Source organism: Rhinoderma darwinii, chromosome 2 (assembly GCF_050947455.1).
Source record: "Rhinoderma darwinii isolate aRhiDar2 chromosome 2, aRhiDar2.hap1, whole genome shotgun sequence".
NCBI classification, from domain to species: domain Eukaryota; kingdom Metazoa; phylum Chordata; class Amphibia; order Anura; family Rhinodermatidae; genus Rhinoderma; species Rhinoderma darwinii.
Genome location: NC_134688.1, coordinates 160,135,780 through 160,157,072, shown reverse-complemented (window position 1 = coordinate 160,157,072; position 21,293 = coordinate 160,135,780). Strand labels below are relative to the sequence as shown.

At 43.7% G+C, this 21,293-nt stretch overlaps 1 protein-coding gene across 1 annotated transcript in view; it reads left to right on the top strand.

The window, feature by feature from the left end:
* Nucleotides 1-21,293, top strand: part of UGGT2 (UDP-glucose glycoprotein glucosyltransferase 2) — a 382,432-nt gene that overhangs the window by 141,240 nt on the left and 219,899 nt on the right. The window contains exons 19-20 of the mRNA XM_075852393.1: nucleotides 4,062-4,160; nucleotides 17,010-17,104. Coding sequence (XP_075708508.1) covers nucleotides 4,062-4,160; nucleotides 17,010-17,104 — 194 coding nt within the window. The remainder of the gene's footprint in view (nucleotides 1-4,061; nucleotides 4,161-17,009; nucleotides 17,105-21,293) is intronic.

Sequence of the window (21,293 nt, the reverse complement as noted above, 5' to 3'; positions counted from 1 at the left end):
ATATACAATGTATTGAGAACAATTCCATCTGCCCTGCAATTTTTTTTGTTATAAAAATATCCTATATAATTACAGATCCAGAACCAAGCTCATACGTATATACAGTACCACAACCAAGCTCAGTACATTAGTACAGCACTAGAGCCAACCTCACTACATATATACCGCACCAGAACCAAGCTCAGTACATAAATACAATACCAGAAGAAAGATCAGTACATAAATACATCCCCAGAACCAAGCTCAGTACATATATACAGCACCAGAACCAAGCTTATACACATATACAGCACCAAAACAAAGCTCAGTACTTAAATATAGCATCAGAACCAAGATTAGTACATATATACAGCCCTGGAACCAAGCTCAGTACATATAGACAACACCAGAACAAATACAGCTCAATTTGGTGCAACCCCTGCTGTATAGGCTTGTACGGCATAAAACTACAGCTCCCAGCATGGCCCGAACAATGGTAAGGATATGCTGGGAGATGCTGTTTCACAAAATAAATCATACCACCCATCATCTCGCTGCAGATCATACAGTGACTACGTTACTGATTAGAGGCAGAATAAACCTTTACATTTAGTGACTCACCAGTGACGTCTCAGATTCTAGTTCTTTTTCTCTTTTCTTCTTCCTCCGGTCCAGACCTCACATATACAGTGAAGGAAATAAGTATTTGATCCCTTGCTGATTTTGTAAGTTTGCCAACTGTCAAAGTCATGAACAGTCTAGAATTTTTAGGCTAGGTTAATTTTACCAGTGAGAGATAGATTATATAAAAAAAAACACAGAAAATCACAGTCAAAATTATATATATTTATTTGCATTGTGCACAGAGAAATAAGTATTTGATCCCCTACCAACCATTAAGAGTTCAGCCTCCTCCAGACCAGTTACACGCTCCAAATCAACTTGGTGCCTGCATTAAAGACAGCTGTCTTAAATGGTCACCTGTATAAAAGACTCCTGTCCGCAGACTCAATTAATCAGTCTGACTCTAACCTCTACAACATGGGCAAGACCAAAGAGCTTTCTAAGGATGTCAGGGACAAGATCATAGACCTGCACAAGGCTGGAATGGGCTACAAAACCATAAGTAAGACGCTGGGTGAGAAGGAGACAACTGTTGGTGCAATAGTAAGAAAATGGAAGACATACAAAATGACTGTCAATCGACATCGATCTGGGGCTCCATGCAAAATCTCACCTCGTGTGGTATCCTTGATCCTGAGGAAGATGAGAGCTCAGCTGAAAACTACACGGGGGGAACTTGTTAATGATCTCAAGGCAGCTGGGACCACAGTCTCCAAGAAAACCATTGGTAACACATTACGCCGTAATGGATTCAAATCCTGCAGTTCCCGCAAGGTCCCCCTGCTCAAGAAGGCACATGTACAGGCCCGTCTGAAGTTTGCAAATGATTCTGAGAGTGATTGTGAGGAGGTGCTGTGGTCAGATGAGACTAAAATTGAGCTCTTTGGCATTAACTCAACTCGCCGTGTTTGGAGGAAGAGAAATGCTGCCTATGACCCAAAGAACACTGTCCCCACTGTCAAGCATGGAGGTGGAAACATTATGTTTTGGGGGTATTTCTCTGCTAAGGGCACATGACTACTTCACCGCATCAATGGGAGAATGGATGGAGCCATGTACCGTCAAATCCTGAGTGACAACCTCCTTCCCTCCACCAGGACATTAAAAATGGCTCGTGGCTGGGTCTTCCAGCGCGACAATGACCTGAAACATACAGCCAAGGCAACAAAGGAGTGGCTCAAAAAGAAGCACATTAAGGTCATGGAGTGGCCTAGCCAGTCTCCAGACCTTTATCCCATCGAAAATTTATGGAAGGAGATGAAGATCCGAGTTGCCAAGCGACAGCCTCGAAATCTTAATGATTTACAGATGATCTGCAAGGAGGAGTGGGCCAAAATTCCATCTAACTTGTGTGCAAACCTCATCATCAACTACAGAAAACGTCTGACTGCTGTGCTTGCCAACAAGGGTTTTACCACCAAGTATTAAGTCTTGTTTGCCAAAGGGATCAAATACTTATTTCTCTGTGCACAATGCAAATAAATATATATAATTTGGACTATGTGATTTTCTGTTTTTTTTTAAATCTAATCTATCTCTCACTGGTAAAATTAACCTTGCCTAAAAATTCTAGACTGTTCATGTCTTTGACAGTGGGCAAACTTTCAAAATCAGTAAGGGATCAAATACTTATTTCCTTCACTGTAGCTCCCTCTGTATATAGTGTCCCGCATATAGCCCACCCATGTATATAGTGTCCCACATATAACCCACCCCTATTGATAGTGCCTTACAAATAGCTCCCCTATAGATAGTGCTCTACATATAGCTGACCCCTGTACATAGTGTCCCACTTATAGCTCCCCCTGTATATAGTGGCCCACATATAGACCCCCCTGTAGATAGTGGCCCACATCCCCACATATAGACCCCCTGTACATAGTGCCCCACATATAGACCCCCTGTACATAGTGACCCACATATAGACCCTACCTGTAGATAGTGCCCCACATCCCCATATAAACCCCTTCTGTATATAGTGGCCCACATATAGGCCCCCCCTGTATATAGTGGCCCACGTCCCCACATATAGACGACCCCCCCCCCCACCCTGTAGATAGAGCCCCCACTGTAGAAAACGCCACTCAGTTTTAGTAGAAAACTACATACTCACCCTGATCCGGTTCCTGTGCTGTCTAGTGGCAATGCAGATCTGCTGGAGCTGAACGGCGCAAGCGGCGCATCGTTAAAAGTCGCCGATTGGCAGGGCAGAATGACTTGCCCCGTCAATCGGCGCCTTTCAAGCACGGAAGCGACCCTATGACTTCATCCCGCTGCTAGCATCGTTGAAAGGCGCTAATTGGCGGGGCAAAATGGTCGGGCACAGAACATGCCCGGCTATCCAGCGCTAATGCATGTATTTGTACCTGCGTGCTATAGATGCAGGTACAATTACTGCAAGAGTTTGGCTGTCGCTAGCCACTGGTACATAGCCTTTAAAGTACATGATTTTCAATATTTTGTTTAGATATTAAAAGTAACAGATGGACATTATGTACTGGGACGCTGTAGGCCAGCCTGAAGACGCTGCATTTCCATGCAGGTTTTGTGTAAAAAAAAAATTATTACATTTTCAAATATATGTAAAATTGTAGGCTCCGCTTTTTGTCATACAAATAAAACCACAAACCTGCAACATATTTCTGACCTGTACCTTACGCTCTGTGTCAATGGCCGAGTTACTTTTACATGCAGGAGCTGCATATGTAGTGCTTCAGATCACTTGCTTGTTTTGGAAATTACTTTCCTGATCTTTACGGGTTTGGATCTGATCTTGGCATTAAATATGCACCTTTAGTATGAAACTGTTCACACAGTGTATTTGTTGCTGATTTTTGTTTCAAAATAAAAAGTACAGTACAGGGGGATTCAAAAAGGATGGTGGAAAATTATAGCCTCGTTATTCATAAATGAGCGAGTGTAACACGATTTATTAACATGAAAAAACACACTATCCAAGCTTTATCTATACACTACAAATGTTCAAAGTGATTTCCATTGGTGACATGGCAGATGTCTAGGCAGTAGTCCAGCTCTGCCCAGATGCGTGCCAGCATATCCTCACATATGGACTCCACTGTTGCAGTAAAGCGTTGTCCCAGGTCTTTCAGATCCTTTCTCTGGGGAGGGGGGATACACGAAGTTCTTGATGTAGCCGTACAGAAAGAAGTCGCAGCGTGTTAGATGTGGCGATCATGGAGGCCAGCGCAACATTGGTGAATCGCTGTTTCTGTTGCAGCTGATTCAATATACCGGTAGTTTCATTCAGGTATCTAATTGCTTCACCCAATGCAAAATGCAGGTTTTAAGTGAAGCACATTTACCAAAGTTATTCTGAAAGTTTCTCTGTACTGTCATAACAGACCCCGCTCTTGCAAATTAAAAATTAAAATCTAAAATAGAATAAATGTGTATTTTATTCTCCTAATTGAATTTTTCTTTGTTGTTTCTACCTATAGCTACATACAGTTTGCAGGATTCTGAAACGTTTTCTTATCTCGATTCTCAAGATAAAAGTGCTGTTATTTCTGAAAATATGAAATATGCTACAAAAGAAGGTATGTCGTTCTCAAGGGTTTATCTGCAAGTAATACTGTCTATACAAAAAGAGCACAAGCAAAGGGCAAAAATAAGATACATTTGACACTTGGAAGATAATTATAATTTCAGAGTTTTTAAAGAGTGCAGATATAGTGCATTATAGTATGATATGTGGTCTCCCCCCCCCCCCCCCCATTTGTTATAAAGTACTCTGAGATGATTTGATTGTTTTGATTGTTTGGATCCAGGCTTAGAGCTTAAAACGGTTATGTAGCTGACCTGTACTGAAGACAAGTTGCAACCTCAGGATCCACAAATGGTGGAAATGATTCAGATGCCCAATAAACAAGCATGGTAAAACCAGCCTCAAGCAGACACAACATACCAATTGACTAAGTATTCACAACAGATCAGGCAATCTGACAGTCAGCAGTTCTTTCTCGTGTTCGGTTTTGTGAGTTACAGAAGACAGAAAGCAGGGGCAGAGATGGCACTTCGGTCAGTTCTGAGAGTGCTTTGCTAGATAGAGCTGTCTTCGGGTCTTTTTACGCAGGCAGATAAATTGCCCGTAACTAGCATTGATCGATGATCTAGCAAGTCAAATGGCGCTTGTTTACTCACCTTAACATGTTACAACAATTGCTCAGGTTTTTTGTAAATACGATCATTCGTTTCCCCCTCTTATACAGTTACATTACAAACGACAGGCAGAAGCCTATTTACACGTTTTAGATTTACTGCCGACCAACAATGATATTTAGGTCAGCATAAAAGATGCGATCAACAACAAACCAAGTGAGTCATCGTTGGATCCCTGGGGGTGTTTTATACAGGGCAATGATTGGGAACAATTGTTTGTACAAATGACCATTTTGGGGATTATTGCCTGATGTAAATGGCCCTTATCGAGAGGTAGACTGGCAAGAGTTAACAGAAGATGGCATCGGTGGCAAAACAAGTATGAATTCAGAATGCTAATGGAGGGTGTCTCTTATGTTCTGTCTTTTTTTTTTATTTTCTCCCCTGTTTGCCTAGGAGGGAAATGGAACATAAGGGGTTTCAGGGAGATTGGGGAAGATAAGTTAATGAATATGTAGACATGCTAGGTTTATATATGATATGGAATTGTTTATTTTTTTTAAAAAATTTAATAAATAAAGATGTAATTAAAAAAAAGTCTCTCCCCTGCAAGCAATTTTTTTGGAAGTCAACATTTTAGCCAAGACACCATTTAGTGGCTGCCAATGCAAACGTTACTTAATTTTTTTAAATTATTATTTGCTTTCTTTGGACTAGTCATTCCTGTCCTTGTTGGCTATTTTGTCTGCCTTCACACCAGGCATCTTTGAGCAGGCTAAAATCAGTTTGCCATTCTTAGTGAAAAAAGTAACAGCTCTAGGGGAGTGTTCAGCTACCAACATGACGATGTGACGGAGAGAGCTCCATGGAGAGGCCGCTCATCTGGGACAAATCCTGTGCATTTTAGCAAATTAGCAATATTTCTCACATTGACCTCCTTACAACCTCTGAGGGCTACATTTTTCCTCATTTGGGCTAGCATACAGACTGCATACAGACTCTCACTGCGACGTTCCATCAGAATTTTGCCATGCAACAGATGACTCCACCGGGGGCCTGCGCAATACAGAGCGGCGTTCGAAGAGACATGTGCCACATATTACCTGGTTTGCTGCTAGTGCTTGTGACCCAGACGACCTACTGGCTACAACACGCTACCAAAGTCCTACCCAACATCCTCCTGATGCACATACCATGGCGGTGGTTCCTGGGTGGATCCTTTGTGACTAAACAGCATGGTTCACTGGATGGCATCCTACTGGCTGAAGTATCACACGCAGAGCTACAATCACTTATATAGACCCAGCTCCTCTAAAAGACAAGCTATTGCATTGTACATAGTCTGCGACACACTGGCAGACTTTTGACTATTTGTAGAAAGAGGTCCAGACCCTCTTTATCTGACCAGGGGTCAACTCACCTGTCCCACAGTAGACCGATTAGGGGGAAGATACCCTGCCAAGGTTAAATTAAGAGTGATTTACATCTTCTGAAACCAAGGTTCTGTACCACGACTGAAGATCTATTGCATCTAAAGAGCGTGAGTTTTCTAGAACAGAGCCTGACTAGATGACTCGTACTCCTCAGCCACAACGCAATGAGGCGTCTTATGCCTCGATTTACATCTGAAAATACGGCTCCAATACGTCGGCAAACATCTGCCCATTCATTTGAATGGGTTTGCCGACGTACTGTGCCGACGACCTGTCATTTACGCGTCGCTGTCGAACGACGCGTAAAAAAGACGGCTCGTCAAAAGAAGTGCAGGACACTTCTTGAGACGTAATTTGAGACGTTTTTCATTGATTCCAATGAAGAACATCTCCAAATTACGGACATAATTGACGCCTCGCAAAACGCGATTACATGCAATTACCTTTGAAATTACGGAGCTGTTTTCTCCTGAAAACTGCTCCGTAATGTCAGATGTAAATGCAGTTATCGTGTGCACATACACTACCGTTCAAAAGTTTAGGGTCACTTAGAAATTTCCTTATTTTTGAAAGAAAAGCACAGTTTTTTTCAATGAAGATCACATTAAATTAATCATAAATACACTGTATACATTGTTAATGTGCTAAATGACTATTCTAGCTGCAAACGTCTGGTTTTTAATGCAATATCTACATAGGTGTATAGAGGCCCATTTCCAGCAACCATCACTCCAGTGTTCTAATGGTACATTGTGTTTGCTAACTATGTAGGAAGGCTAATGGATGATTAGAAAACACTTGAAAACCCTTGTGCAATTATGTTAGCACCGCTATAAACAGTTTTGCTGTTTAGACGAGCTATAAAACTGACCTTCCTTTGAGCTAGTTGAGAATCTGGAGCATTACTTTTGTGGGTTCGATTAAACTCTCAAAATGGCTAGAAAAAGAGAGCTTTCATGTGAAACTCGACAGTCTTTTCTTGTTCTTAGAAATGAAGGCTATTCCATGCGAGAAATTGCCAAGAAACTGAAGATTTCCTACAACGGTGTGTACTACTCCCTACAGAGGACAGCACACACAGGCTCTAACCAGAGTAGAAAGAGAAGTGGGAGGCCCCACTGCGTAACTGAGCAACAAGACAAGTACATTAGAGTCTCTAGTTTGAGAAATAGACGCCTCACAGGTCATCAACTGGCAGCTTCATTAACCAGTACCCGCAAAACGCCAGTGTCAACGTCTACAGTGAAGAGGCGACTCCGGGATGTTGGCCTTCAGGGCAGAGTGGCAAAGAAAAAGCCATATCTGAGACTGGCTAATAAAAGGAAAAGATTAATATGGGCAAAAGCACACAGACATTGGACAGAGGAAGATTGGAAAAAAGTGTTATGGACAGACAAATCGAAGTTTGAGGTGTTTGGATCACACAGAAGAACATTTGTGGGACGCAGAACAACTGAAAAGATGCTGGAAGAGTGCCTGACGCCATCTGTCAAGCATGGTGGAGGTAATGTGATGGTCTGGGGTTGCTTTGGTGCTGGTAAAGTGGGAGATTTGTACAAGGTAAAATGGATTTTGAATAAGGAAGGCTATCACTCCATTTTGCAATGCCATGCCATACCCTGTGGACAGCACTTGATTGGAGCCAATTTCATCCTACAACATGACAATGACCCAAAGCACACCTCCAAATTATGCAAGAACTATTTAGGGAAGAAGCAGGCAGCTGGTATTCTATCTGTAATTATGGAGTGGCCAGCGCAGTCACCAGATCTCAACCCTATAGAGCTGTTGTGGGAGCAGCTTGACCGTATGGTACGCAAGAAGTGCCCATCAAGCCAATCCAACTTGTGGGAGGGGCTTCTGGAAGCATGGGTTGAAATTTCTCCCGATTTCCTCAGCAAATTAACAGCTACAATGCCAAAGGTCTGCAATGCTGTAATTGCTGCAAATGGAGCATTCTTTGACGAAAGCAAAGTTTGAAGGAGAAAATTATTATTTAAAATAAAAATCATTATTTCTAACCTTGTCAATGTCTTGACTATATTTTCTAGTCATTTTGCAACTCATTTGATAAATAGAAGTGTGAGTTTTCATGGAAAACACAAAATTGTCTGGGTGACCCCAAACTTTTGAACGGTAGTGTACCCTTACACTCCCTGACCATGCAAATAGAGGAAGCAGAGGCGTAGCTATGGGTTTAGCACAGGGGGGTGAAACACATCTGAGTGGGCCCCAAACCAGTGGGCCCCCCACACAGTATAATGAACCTTTAGTATGCTCCACATAGTATAATGTCCCTATAGCTGCCCCCATACAGAATAATGCTCCTATAGCTGTCCCCACATACTATAATGACCCCCTTAGTGCCCCCACATAGCCTAATGACCTCTTAGTGTCCCCCACAAAGTATAATGTCCTTATAACTGACCCACACAGTATAATGCTCCTATAGTGCCTCCCCACACAGAATAATGCCCCCATAGCTGCCCTCCCCACAGTATAACGCCCATTTAGCTGTTCCTACACAGTATAACGCCCCTATAGCTGTTCCTACACAGTATAACGCCCCTATAGCTGTTCCTACACAGTATAACGCCCCTATAGCTGTTCCTACACAGTATAACGCCCCTATAGCTGTTCCTACACAGTATAACGCCCCTATAGCTGTTCCTACACAGTATAACGCCCCTATAGCTGTTCCTACACAGTATAACGCCCCTATAGCTGTTCCTACACAGTATAACGCCCCTATAGCTGTTCCTACACAGTATAACGCCCCTATAGCTGTTCCTACACAGTATAACGCCCCTATAGCTGTTCCTACACAGTATAACGCCCCTATAGCTGTTCCTACACAGTATAACGCCCCTATAGCTGTTCCTACACAGTATAACGCCCCTATAGCTGTTCCTACACAGTATAACGCCCCTATAGCTGTTCCTACACAGAATAACGCCCCTATAGCTGTTCCTACACAGAATAACGCCCCTATAGCTGTTCCTACACAGTATAACGCCCCTATAGCTGTTCCTACACAGTATAACGCCCCTATAGCTGTTCCTACACAGTATAACGCCCCTATAGCTGTTCCTACACAGTATAACGCCCCTATAGCTGTTCCTACACAGTATAACGCCCCTATAGCTGTTCCTACACAGTATAACGCCCCTATAGCTGTTCCTACACAGTATAACGCCCCTATAGCTGTTCCTACACAGTATAACGCCCCTATAGCTGTTCCTACACAGTATAACGCCCCTATAGCTGTTCCTACACAGTATAACGCCCCTATAGCTGTTCCTACACAGTATAACGCCCCTATAGCTGTTCCTACACAGTATAACGCCCCTATAGCTGTTCCTACACAGTATAACGCCCCTATAGCTGTTCCTACACAGTATAACGCCCCTATAGCTGTTCCTACACAGTATAACGCCCCTATAGCTGTTCCTACACAGTATAACGCCCCTATAGCTGTTCCTACACAGTATAACGCCCCATAGCTGTTCCTACACAGTATAACGCCCCTATAGCTGTTCCTACACAGTATAACGCCCCTATAGCTGTTCCTACGCGCAGTATAACGCCCCTATAGCTGTTCCTACGCGCAGTATAACGCCCCATAGCTGTTCCTACGCGCAGTGGTACGCCCCATAGCTGTTCCTACGCGCAGTGGTACGCCCCATAGCTGTTCCTACGCGCAGTGGTACGCCCCATAGCTGTTCCTACGCGCAGTGGTACGCCCCATAGCTGTTCCTACGCGCAGTGGTACGCCCCATAGCTGTTCCTACGCGCAGTGGTACGCCCCATAGCTGTTCCTACGCGCAGTGGTACGCCCCATAGCTGTTCCTACGCGCAGTGGTACGCCCCATAGCTGTTCCTACGCGCAGTGGTACGCCCCATAGCTGTTCCTACGCGCAGTGGTACGCCCCATAGCTGTTCCTACGCGCAGTGGAACGCCCCATAGCTGTTCCTACGCGCAGTGGAACGCCCCATAGCTGTTCCTACGCGCAGTGGAACGCCTCATAGCTGTTCCTACGCGCAGTGGAACGCCCCATAGCTGTTCCTACGCGCAGTGGAACGCCCCATAGCTGTTCCTACGCGCAGTGGAACGCCCCATAGCTGTTCCTACGCGCAGTGGAACGCCCCATAGCTGTTCCTACGCGCAGTGGAACGCCCCATAGCTGTTCCTACGCGCAGTGGAACGCCCCATAGCTGTTCCTACGCGCAGTGGAACGCCCCATAGCTGTTCCTACGCGCAGTGGAACGCCCCATAGCTGTTCCTACGCGCAGTGGAACGCCCCATAGCTGTTCCTACGCGCAGTGGAACGCCCCATAGCTGTTCCTACGCGCAGTGGAACGCCCCATAGCTGTGCCCACGTGCCGTAGAACACCCACATACCTTCCCCCATTGTATGTTTTCCTATTGTGCCCCCCCATACCCAGTATAATGCCCCATAGTGCCTAATAATGAAATATGTACCTATCCTTATTCCCACGATAAGTCGCAGTGATCCCTTTGCTCCTCCGCACTGTGCAGTGTGTGGTTCTGCGCAGACAGGCGTGATGACGTCACTACAATGCGCTTGTCTGCATCGAGCCGCTCACAGCTGGAGCTGGCACTGCACATTGAATGCTGGAGCAAGGAGCCATCCACTCCCTGCTCTGGCATTGGTTTCAACTATATCTGCGTCCTGAGGATGCAGATACTGTTGAAACCAGGACACACCACCGCCCGGGTCCCCCGCTAACTACGCTACTGAGAGGAAGTCAAAGTTGACGTGGATTTCCTGTGCCAAGATCTACAAACATAGATAGTGAACAGCACGCTGAGCAGAGTATCTCTCGCGTAGAGGATCAAACCGCCAACATTCCTAGATCAATTGCAGATCTTACACCAAATCTAAATTGTGGTGGCAAAAAGCTGATGACTTGGAAAATAGCCTTCGGCGCAACAACATTAGAATCATTGGACTCCCAGTAAGAGCAGAAGGCAACTACTCCAAGGTGCTTAAGTTGCAAAGACATTGATAAGATCCTTTAGCTAGCTAGATGCAAGCAGGGCATCTGACATGAAAAGGCTACTGTTTCCACCTTCTCAGACTTCTTTATGGAGCTCCAGTAGCAGCGAGCCACGTTTACTGAAGTTAAACGCCACCTGGGGGACTGCAACATCCCCTATTCCATGGCTTATCAAGCTATCTGCATCGTTAATGGTGGAAGAGAGCGATATTCACCACTCCTAGGGAAGCAGCAGACTGGCACTTCAACGCCACTTGCCTAGCGCTGATCATGGCCAAGTGGTACTCCAGGGTGGGCTACTTCAGGACTGCATGAGCAGTTGTTGCTCTGATTTGAATTTTCTCTTTACTTTAGATTTTCCTTCTTTCTACTGATATAGGTTACACTAGCAATGGCACCACTCCCCTAGCCATATTAAATTAAATGGGTCCTTAACTCACATGTATGTGGTAGGCAAAGTGTCAGAGTATGTGACATATATATTTTTCGGATATGACTATCTACTGTCCACGTGATGGCAGATCTAAAATAACTCTACAGGAATACTAGTGGTATGGGCACTCCTCGGAATCGTCTGTCACACAACAAATGTATTTGCCCACAAATTGTATGTCTTCAGGAGACTCCCCTTATCCCAGACAGCTCTTCTACACAAACCATGGCATTACACTCATGCCAATACATTATATCCGAGGGGGCTATCCCTACTAATACACAAAGACTTAAGCTGGGGGGTGAGGAGTCAGCTGATCGACATGCAGAGTAAATATGCCTTTGTCCATGCTTTTATTGATGGTGCCCCATATAATATTCTCAGTGTTTATATCCCACCTTCAGCCATAACACGTCTTGCATCAGGCTGCAACATTTGCAGCCGCCTATCCACACACCAATATGATATGTATGGGTGATTTTAATATGATACTTGAAACTGTTTTGGATATATTCTATCAACCCACTGTCAGAACACATACTCCTGCCCCAACACAGGTTTGCACCTCCTTGGCAGATCTCCAGTGGCTAGATTACAGGAGACATAGGCACCAAACTGATTCCCTATACTTACAACTTCAATCTATTCAATATATGTCAAGAAGCATCTCCGACCACTCTGCTGGGGATGTTCACAATGGGCAGTACCTCTGTAGGCTCAACCTGATTGGCTCTGGAGACAGAATCCTCGAACAATTAGAGGTCTTTCTTCTAGCGCATGAAGAGGCCAAAATGTTAGACTTCAGTGGGTCACACTTAAGGCATACATCAGAGGGTCCCTGCAGTCCTCTATGTCTTACATAATAGAGTCTGCAGGTTAGGTATCAGAACTAGCCAGATTATACTTACATTTAGAACGACAATATATCTCAGACCCAACAGAGGCACATAAATCAGCCTGACTGCATAACAGCAGACTATATGTACTGGTTCTCCGGGAAAATCCCAACATCAAACAAGTTTTTCTTAAACGGCCTTTTAGTTAGTGAAGAAATGTAGTAAATTATTAGAAGGCCTGGTAAAACAGTCCTCTTTATCAAATGCAATTTAAACCATACAGTACATTCTGCAACAGGAGATGTATTACAGCAACAGAGAAAGATTTTGAACAGAATTACCCAATTTTACTCTTATTTATATGAATCTGGGTTTTTCAAATCGGGCCAATAAATTGTCTCCTATTTAAACACATTCATTTTCTCATCCCTGAATGATGCACAACACAACCTCTTAGAGGGTGACATTACACTAGACGAGGGAACACAGGCCATTGTCCACCTCAAGTGTATAATCGATATAAAGACTTGCAGCCCTGCAAGAAGGAGCACTACAAGCCAGACAAAGACTACCTTGATTGTGGGTCGTATTGACCGATTGCATTAGTAAATGTAAATTACAAAATATTTACTATAGTCAGTGGCGGATTAAGTAGACCATAGGCCCTGGGCTGTTCCACAAGCTTGGGCCCCCCTCTCCACCACCGCCATGCCATGTCGTGTCTATATTAAACACCACCTTTTTGTGCGAGCATTGATAAATGGGTGTTACGATTCTCCTCGTCAAAGGGCTGTGTCCCTACATACTGTCAGCAATGGTTGGAGACTGTCAGTATCACACTGTGTAGGGACCCACCCTCCTGACAATGGGAATGGTAACACGCATTTGTCTATTAGTCCTGGGTACACAAATACTTTTTATAGAATACAAGGATTTCCTATAATGGACATGTCAGGGGAGGGGACAGATCTATAAATTCAATGACTCACAAGTGATGTCTTCTCATTTCTTCTCCATCTAACACAGACCGCTATGGCGACTTCTCCTGATGACTGCAGTGTTTCCTGATGAGAAATCTTTGCCCCTCGATTCTACAGCCATTTTCAGCGTCTATAGCAACACAAAAATTCAGAAACTAAACACACTAAATTGTTTTATACTCTAGACCAAACTCCTAAGCAAATTAAGACCCCAGGCCCATACATTATTTCAGACCAATAAATTCAGTCCCCAAGGGATAACTAAACTTTTAAAAATCTTTTGGCGTATCATAGTAATATGTCGGAAGTTTTGATCGATGGGGGTCTGAGCATTGAGACCCCACCGATCACTAAAACAAAGCAGCAGGAGTGCTCGGGCGAGCGTTGTTCCACTTCATTTCTGATCGTCTTTCCTCGGAGTGGTGTACAGACTCATAGGCTTTCTATTGAGCCCGTACACCGCTCGATCGGCTATCAGAGGAAAGACGATCAGAAAGAAAGTGGCTCCTCACTCACCTGAGCGCTTCTGCCACTTTGTTTTAGCAATTGGTTGGGTGCCCGAACCCCCACCGATCAGAACTTTTGACATGTCACTATGAGATGTCAATTTTTTTAAAAAAAAGTTTAGTTACCCTTTAAGCAGTCAGACACCCTCCCCCTTGCAGTATAATAACTACTGGGGACTCTATAGGGGAGATTATACTGCCAGGGGGGTTCTGAGCATCTGAGGGCTCTATGGGTGGGAAACAATTTCACACACAAAAATTTAGAAACTAAACACCCTATATACAATTCACACTAACAGCACACACTATATATTCAAAGCACACACTACATACACCCACACACTTACACTATATAGACTTACACTATATAGACTTACATTACACGCACTATAAACTCTATACACACAGCACACACTATATAGACTGACATTATACATACAACACACATTGTATAGACTAACATTATACACACAGCACATATCGTATAGACTGACATTATACACACAGCACACACTGTATACACTTACACTATGCTCACTATACACAAACCACACTTACCACAGCCTCTTCCTCTGCGGTGCTTGTGCTCGGGTGCAGCCTCCAGGACCTTGATCATGTGACTGTGATGTCACCACAGGTCCTTCACCTCCTACTTGCAGTCCTGCCGTTATCAAGCAACTGCTGGAGGTTTAGACAGGCGGGACAGTGCACAGCAGCACAGAGGAGCTGACTGTTAGGGAGAGAGACTCCAGCACCTGCCCATCACTCTCTCTTACAGTCCACTCTCAATAGCTGATTTGCTGTCCCGCCCGCTCCCTGTTCCCTGGCTGCTATTGACTCCCCGTGCACATGCCCCCCTTCAACAGCAGGTGGGGCCAACGACCGAAACAATGCGTCAGCCAGCTGCTGGATAGTTCTTTTTTAACTGATGTGCGGTTTGGGCAGCCATGGGCCCCCTGGGAGCCCTGTGCCCCGGGCGGCCGCACGCCCGAACTGTCCACATGAGGATCCGCCACTGACTATAGTATTAGCCACTAGACTAAATACTGCTATCATATCTTTGTTGCAACTAGACCAAACCAGCTTTATGCAGGGCAAGTCCACATCGGACATCGTTAGAGTCCAAACCATTGCATTTGTCTGATTTGTTCAAAGTTCGGACTGGGCATTGGTGTCACTAGACGCAGCCAAGGCCTTTTAATGGCCATTTCTTATGGGTTGTCACAAATTGAGATTTTGACAGATTTTTTTTCAAAAATTGATCCAGATGCCCTACACAGCTGTCTGCAAAGCCATCTAGCTATCCACAGTCTGGCAAAAAATAAATTACTTTGAATGGTCAAAGATGGGCTTTCCATTAAACTCAAAAGCGATATATCTGCAAAAAGGCAAAGCCTAGGGTCCAGGGAAGGACAAAAATGTTACATAGGCAGGTTAAAACTGCATTCCAGAACTTGAAAAGTTTGGGATGGCGCCATGTGAGATGTTACCAGTCTGCACCTGGACCCGGGCATTTAGGACATCGGTTTGAATCTCTTTTTCCTATTTTACTTAAAAAATTAAAAATTAAAAAAAGCTGCGGAATAATACAATCTGTGGACAAACCTAAATTGTGTAACCCTATGATTATTATTGAAAGATCTGTCTTTCATAACCCTCAGACATACACAACTCTGCATTAATGCACGAATCCCCAAACATATACCATGCCCGTCAGAATGTTTCAAATGGGCATATCTCCTTCAACTGCTTGTCCAAGATGGCAACAATCAAACAACAACTTCTGGCACATGATATGGCCTTATTTGCCAATAGCATGATGGGTTTTAATATTAGTAGTTTTGTTTTTGTTTTTTAAACTCCTACGATTACCATTACCAAGTACTCCTGAAGTATGCTGGCAGGAAGATGAATGGAATCTGCAAAATAACCGCACTCATTAGTACAGTACCAGTGCACTGCATGTGAAACGTTTTATACCTCCAGGTGCATATAGGACCGTGTTTGCTGGTAATTATGGTTACTTTTAAATTATATACCAATTTGAGAGTTATTGTATTCAAAATATGTGCAATCCATTACAGAACTGTCTGAAGTATTAAAATGCGGAACAAAGTGAATGGAACTTTGGCTTGTATACCTAAGACATTACTGTTTCTTATTTGTGACTACGGTTCAATAAAACTAATTTAAATGAACAAAAAAAAAAGTGACTGCGATTGCTATCGCTGCCCCCTTGGAACCAGGTTTGTTCCCCAGAAACATGGGATACCTGGCTGGGAAAACACTTCTCGGGATTATATGTTTTCGTTAGTATATGTAGGGTTAGGCCGGGGTACGTGATGAATTTTGACACAATTCCAAGTAACATCAAAGTGGTGCATGTGACATTGGCAGGACTTTGATGACATGAGGTTGTGTTTTTGTTTTGGGGGGGGGGGGGGGTTGGCCATATTAGACGTACAGTATTTATGGGGGGAAAAAAACATTAGTATACATGTCTAGTAAGCTGCAATTTGTAGCTCACATCTGAATCTGTCAGGGAAGCATATTACTCTCCACCAAACTCATAGTATTAGATGCTCAAGATGCAGCTATTTACACTATTTTATATCATGGCTCTATTCCTGAGTTTTATCACTAGTACAAGCCCAGGGTGATCTCATTCCACGCAGGCAGAGGCCTCAAATATTAACCAGACAATCCAAGCTGTCAGTAACACTTGTATAAAATGGAGACTGTCAAGGGAGCGTTTTTACTCATGGTTTTCCACTTCCTAGGTACGGCTTCATTGTTTGGAAAGCTCAAAGTAATGATATATGTAAACTTCAATAATATGTAATGTTGCTGTGGATGGGATCATTCCTTCGGGGTGTATTTTCTCAGTAGTGGTGATTTTAATACCTTGTAAATGTTTTGCTTTGATTATTGCGATTTACAATTCTCAGTTAATTGACTTCTTTTTTTGCTTGTAAACGTATTTTTATTTTGAGCATGTTAAATAATAATTTCTTATTTGTGTAGTGTAAATGATTCCAGCACTGAAATGCTTAGACTGTGGAATTTGTTATTTTCAGATGAGGATGTAATTTATGCAGTCACCATCTGGATTATTGCTGACTTTGACAAGCCAGCTGGGAGACAACTGCTTGCTAAAGCTGTGAAACACATGGTACAGTACTACTAATTTCTATTGCTTAATGTTATACAGTACAACGTGTATTGGGAAGGGGCTGACACCAACTTTGTAGTGAGCTCCCTTGCATGCGCCCTTTTATTTTTGGTGAATTTCTTCGTTTAATTCCTGAACATCTTATTTAATGTAGCTCCATCTACAGTGAAATTCCTTTAACTGACTTCTTAGAATTCAGAAAGCCTGATAGGCCAGAACTGCAATATAATAAGGTATTTAATTTTAGCAGATTTTGTATGATCATCTAATATCCAATTAACATCTGATTAATTTCTCAATATATCTTTATAGCAGTCTGAGCTTCGTTATTCTGATACTGAGCTCCCAATCCCTTGTTTAGAGAGATTTAACAACGAATATGCTGGCTGCAGTCACCACTAACTAGAGGGAGTATGGGAGCTTACTGCATACTGACTTATCATTCAAGTTAATGTATATCTGTATGCAGTTAGCTCCCACACTCCCTCTAGTGGCAGCTTTCATGTCATGTTTTAACCCCTTAGCAACATTTGCTGTACGTGCACAGTGAATGTGCACTACCCTAATCTGGAGCTGAGCCAGCACCATACACGGTGGGTGATAGTTGTTTCATACAGCTGAGACCCGCTTGCAATGGCCTGGATCGGAGATAATTCCAATCCCGGCTGTTTAAACCCTCAGATGCCAGGATCAATAGCAACTGCTGCATTTGCGTGGTTAAACAGAGGAAGGGACTGTTTCTGTCCCCTGATTGGCCCCCCGCAACAAAATCGTGGTTTGCCGATCTGTTGCCATGGCAGCCAGAGGTCTATTGAAGGCCTCCAGGTTTGCCATCCGTGCTCTATCATTAAGCCTTGCCAGAGGCAGGGCTTAATAGTAGAGCACAGGTAAAGGCAATACACTGCTGTGCATAAGTATTGTAGTGTATTGCCTGTGATTGCATGGTTGTCTCCTAGGGGAACAAAAAGAAAAAGTAAAAAAAAATGTTTAATACAACTTTTAAAAATTATAAAAAAAATTAAATCAAAGTTAAAAAATAAATAAAATGTTTTCCCTTTTTTAACAAAAAAAAATCATAGAAATAAAAAAGTAAACATAATTTGTATTGCCGCGTCTGTAAAATACTGAACTAATTAAATATTATGTTATTTAAAGAGGCTCTGTCACCAGATTTTGCAACCCCTATCTGCTATTGCAGCAGATAGGCGCTGCAATGTAGATTACAGTAACGTTTTTATTTTTAAAAAACGAGCATTTTTGGCCAAGTTATGACCATTTTTGTAGTTATGCAAATGAGGCTTGCAAAAGTCCAAGTGGGTGTGTTTAAAAGTAAAAGTCCAAGTGGGCGTGTATTATGTGCGTACATCGGGGCATTTTTAATACTTTCACTAGCTGGGCGCTCTGAAGAGAAGTAACATCCTCTTCTCTTCAGAACGCCCAGCTTCTGACAGTGCAGATCTGTGACGTCACTCACAGGTCCTGCATCGTGACGGCCACATCGGCACCAGAGGCTACAGTTGATTCTGCAGCAGCATCAGCGTTTGCAGGTAAGTCGATCTTACCTGCAAACGCTGATGCTGCTGCAGAATCAGCTGTAGCCTCTGGTGCCGATGTGGCCGTCACGATGCAGGACCTGTGAGTGACGTCACAGATCTGCACTGTCAGAAGCTGGGCGTTCTGAAGAGAAGAGGATGTTACTTCTCTTCAGAGCGCCCAGCTAGTGAAAGTATTAAAAACGCCCCGATGTACGCACATAATACACGCCCACTTGGACTTTTACTTTTAAACACACCCACTTGGACTTTTGCAAGCCTCATTTGCATAACTACAAAAATGGTCATAACTTGGCCAAAAATGCTCGTTTTTTAAAAATAAAAACGTTACTGTAATCTACATTGCAGCGCCTATCTGCTGCAATAGCAGATAGGGGTTGCAAAATCTGGTGACAGAGCCTCTTTAACTAACCATGCCGTGGGTAAAAAAAAATAAAAAATCACAATGGCAGAATTGCTGGTTTTTGGTCACCTCGCTTCCAAAAAATTTAATGAAGTGATCAAAAAATTGTGTGTACCCCAAAATGGTACCAATAAAAACTACAGCTCGCCCATCAAAAAAAAAAGCTTTGCATCGCTCCATCAACCTAAAAATAAAAAAGTTATGGGTCTCAGAATGTGGCACAAAACAAATGTATTTTTTAACTGCTTTTACTTTGTTTCGTATCGCCGCAATCGTATTGACCAGCAGAATAAAATTAACATGTCATTTTTACTCCAGAATAAACGTCGTGAAGATTAAACCCCAAAATCTATGGCGGAATTGCAGGGGTTTTTAGTTCCCCCCCCCCCCCCTGTACAATGACCTTTTGCACAGGTCACAGAACACGCTTAGAAAACTTTCTCATAGAGGTCATTGAGTCTTTTCCAGTCTACAGAATCCTATGGTCCATGTGGCTCTTGCAAAGTATATCTTTGAATGCAGTTAACCCTTTCAGGACCAAGGGTCATTGATGCTTCAATGACCAGGCCTAAATGTAACGTTTTGGCATACAGTCTTTTAAACTGTCATAACTTCTGAACTACTTCGGATAACTTAACCATTTTTTTCGGGGGCTTTTTCGAACAAATCACACTTTCAAAAGTGTGTGTATGTGTATATATATATATATATATATATGTATATACACACATACACTTGTATGTAATAGACAAGTGGGAAAAGTTTGTTTGTAAACAAACTTTTCAGAGATCACCATGATTAGTTAATCATGGTGGTCACATGCTCTGTAGCTGAACCAATCGGTTCAGCTGTCAGAGAACGGATTACTGGGAGTCCGGGGACACTGACACCGCCGGCGTTAGAGCGATCTCACCAGCGCTATGCCGGCAGATGCAGAGATCTGTAGATTCACGCCATGGCTGCACGGGGTATATGCGGATAGGACGTGAATCTACAGATTGTCGGCATGAAAGGGTTAACAGAGCAAAGCAGCTGCTCAGGTAAGATGGCCGTGCCCCATAATCATGTACTGAAAATAGAATAAAAAAAATTATACAATCCGAAAAGAAAAACAGATAAGAAAAAGGGTATGTGTTTCATTAAGGGTATGTTCACACAGAGTTTTACCCTTTTACCTATGACAGCACCCCTGGAGAGACGTCCCATCCGCTGGACAGGAAACCTGAGGATATAAAATGGACACACCTCTCCACACACCCAGTCAGGTTTCCTGTCCTCCGGATGGAAGAATCTCCTGAGGAAGAAGCACTTCTCCGGGATTGCAGACCCCCTAGCAAGGTTTACCTTATTCCACTAGTGGTGCTCTGGAAAGGTATAAGTCTCCCCCCTGGGAGCAACCTTAGTCTGGGATAGGTAGAGACAAGGAACGGAGGTAGGATCCAGCGCTGGGTAGCGTTAAAATGGAAGACTGTTTTCCAAGTTTAATGATGTAGATTTAAAAAGAAGTCCAGTAGTATTAGGTCCTGGGTGTGTACGAAGTGGAGGGATGATGTCCTCTTAGGCCTACGCGTTTCGGACGACACTGCGTCCTTAGACTTGGCTTGGCTTTGACCACAGCCAAGTCTAAGGACGCAGTGTCGTCCGAAACGCGTAGGCCTAAGAGGACATCATCCCTCCACTTCGTACACACCCAGGACCTAATACTACTGGACTTCTTTTTAAATCTACATCATTAAACTTGGAAAACAGTCTTCCATTTTAAAGCTACCCAGCGCTGGATCCTACCTCCGTTCCTTGTCTCTTGTTTGTTATCCGTGTGCCGACACGAGGATCCGGGCGCTATCTACGACACACCGGAGTGTGTCAGGTGAGCTGGAGGATTTCTCCCTATGTTCTTTCTGGGATAGGTACTCCCGGTCCATCGTCCCCCCACCTGCTGCAAAACAGGTGGTGGTTTAAGGTCCACAGAGTGGGCCTTCCTCTGGCGGGGAGCGGATCCCTGGGGCTCGTTCGGCTTGGGGAAGGTCCGGACCACACCCAGCTCTCACTGGCATGTCCGGTCGCCGCGACGCGTCACTTCCGAGCGGTGTTTCGGTGGCCCACGTGGGGAGGTGGTGCTCCAGCGTCCGGAGCGAGGGCCTCCCAGCCAATCCTTGGCCTATTTTAGGCCAGTAACAGCAGGACTCTCTTTCCAGCTTCCACAGTCATGGAGTCGCCAGGAGAAGCTCCAGGA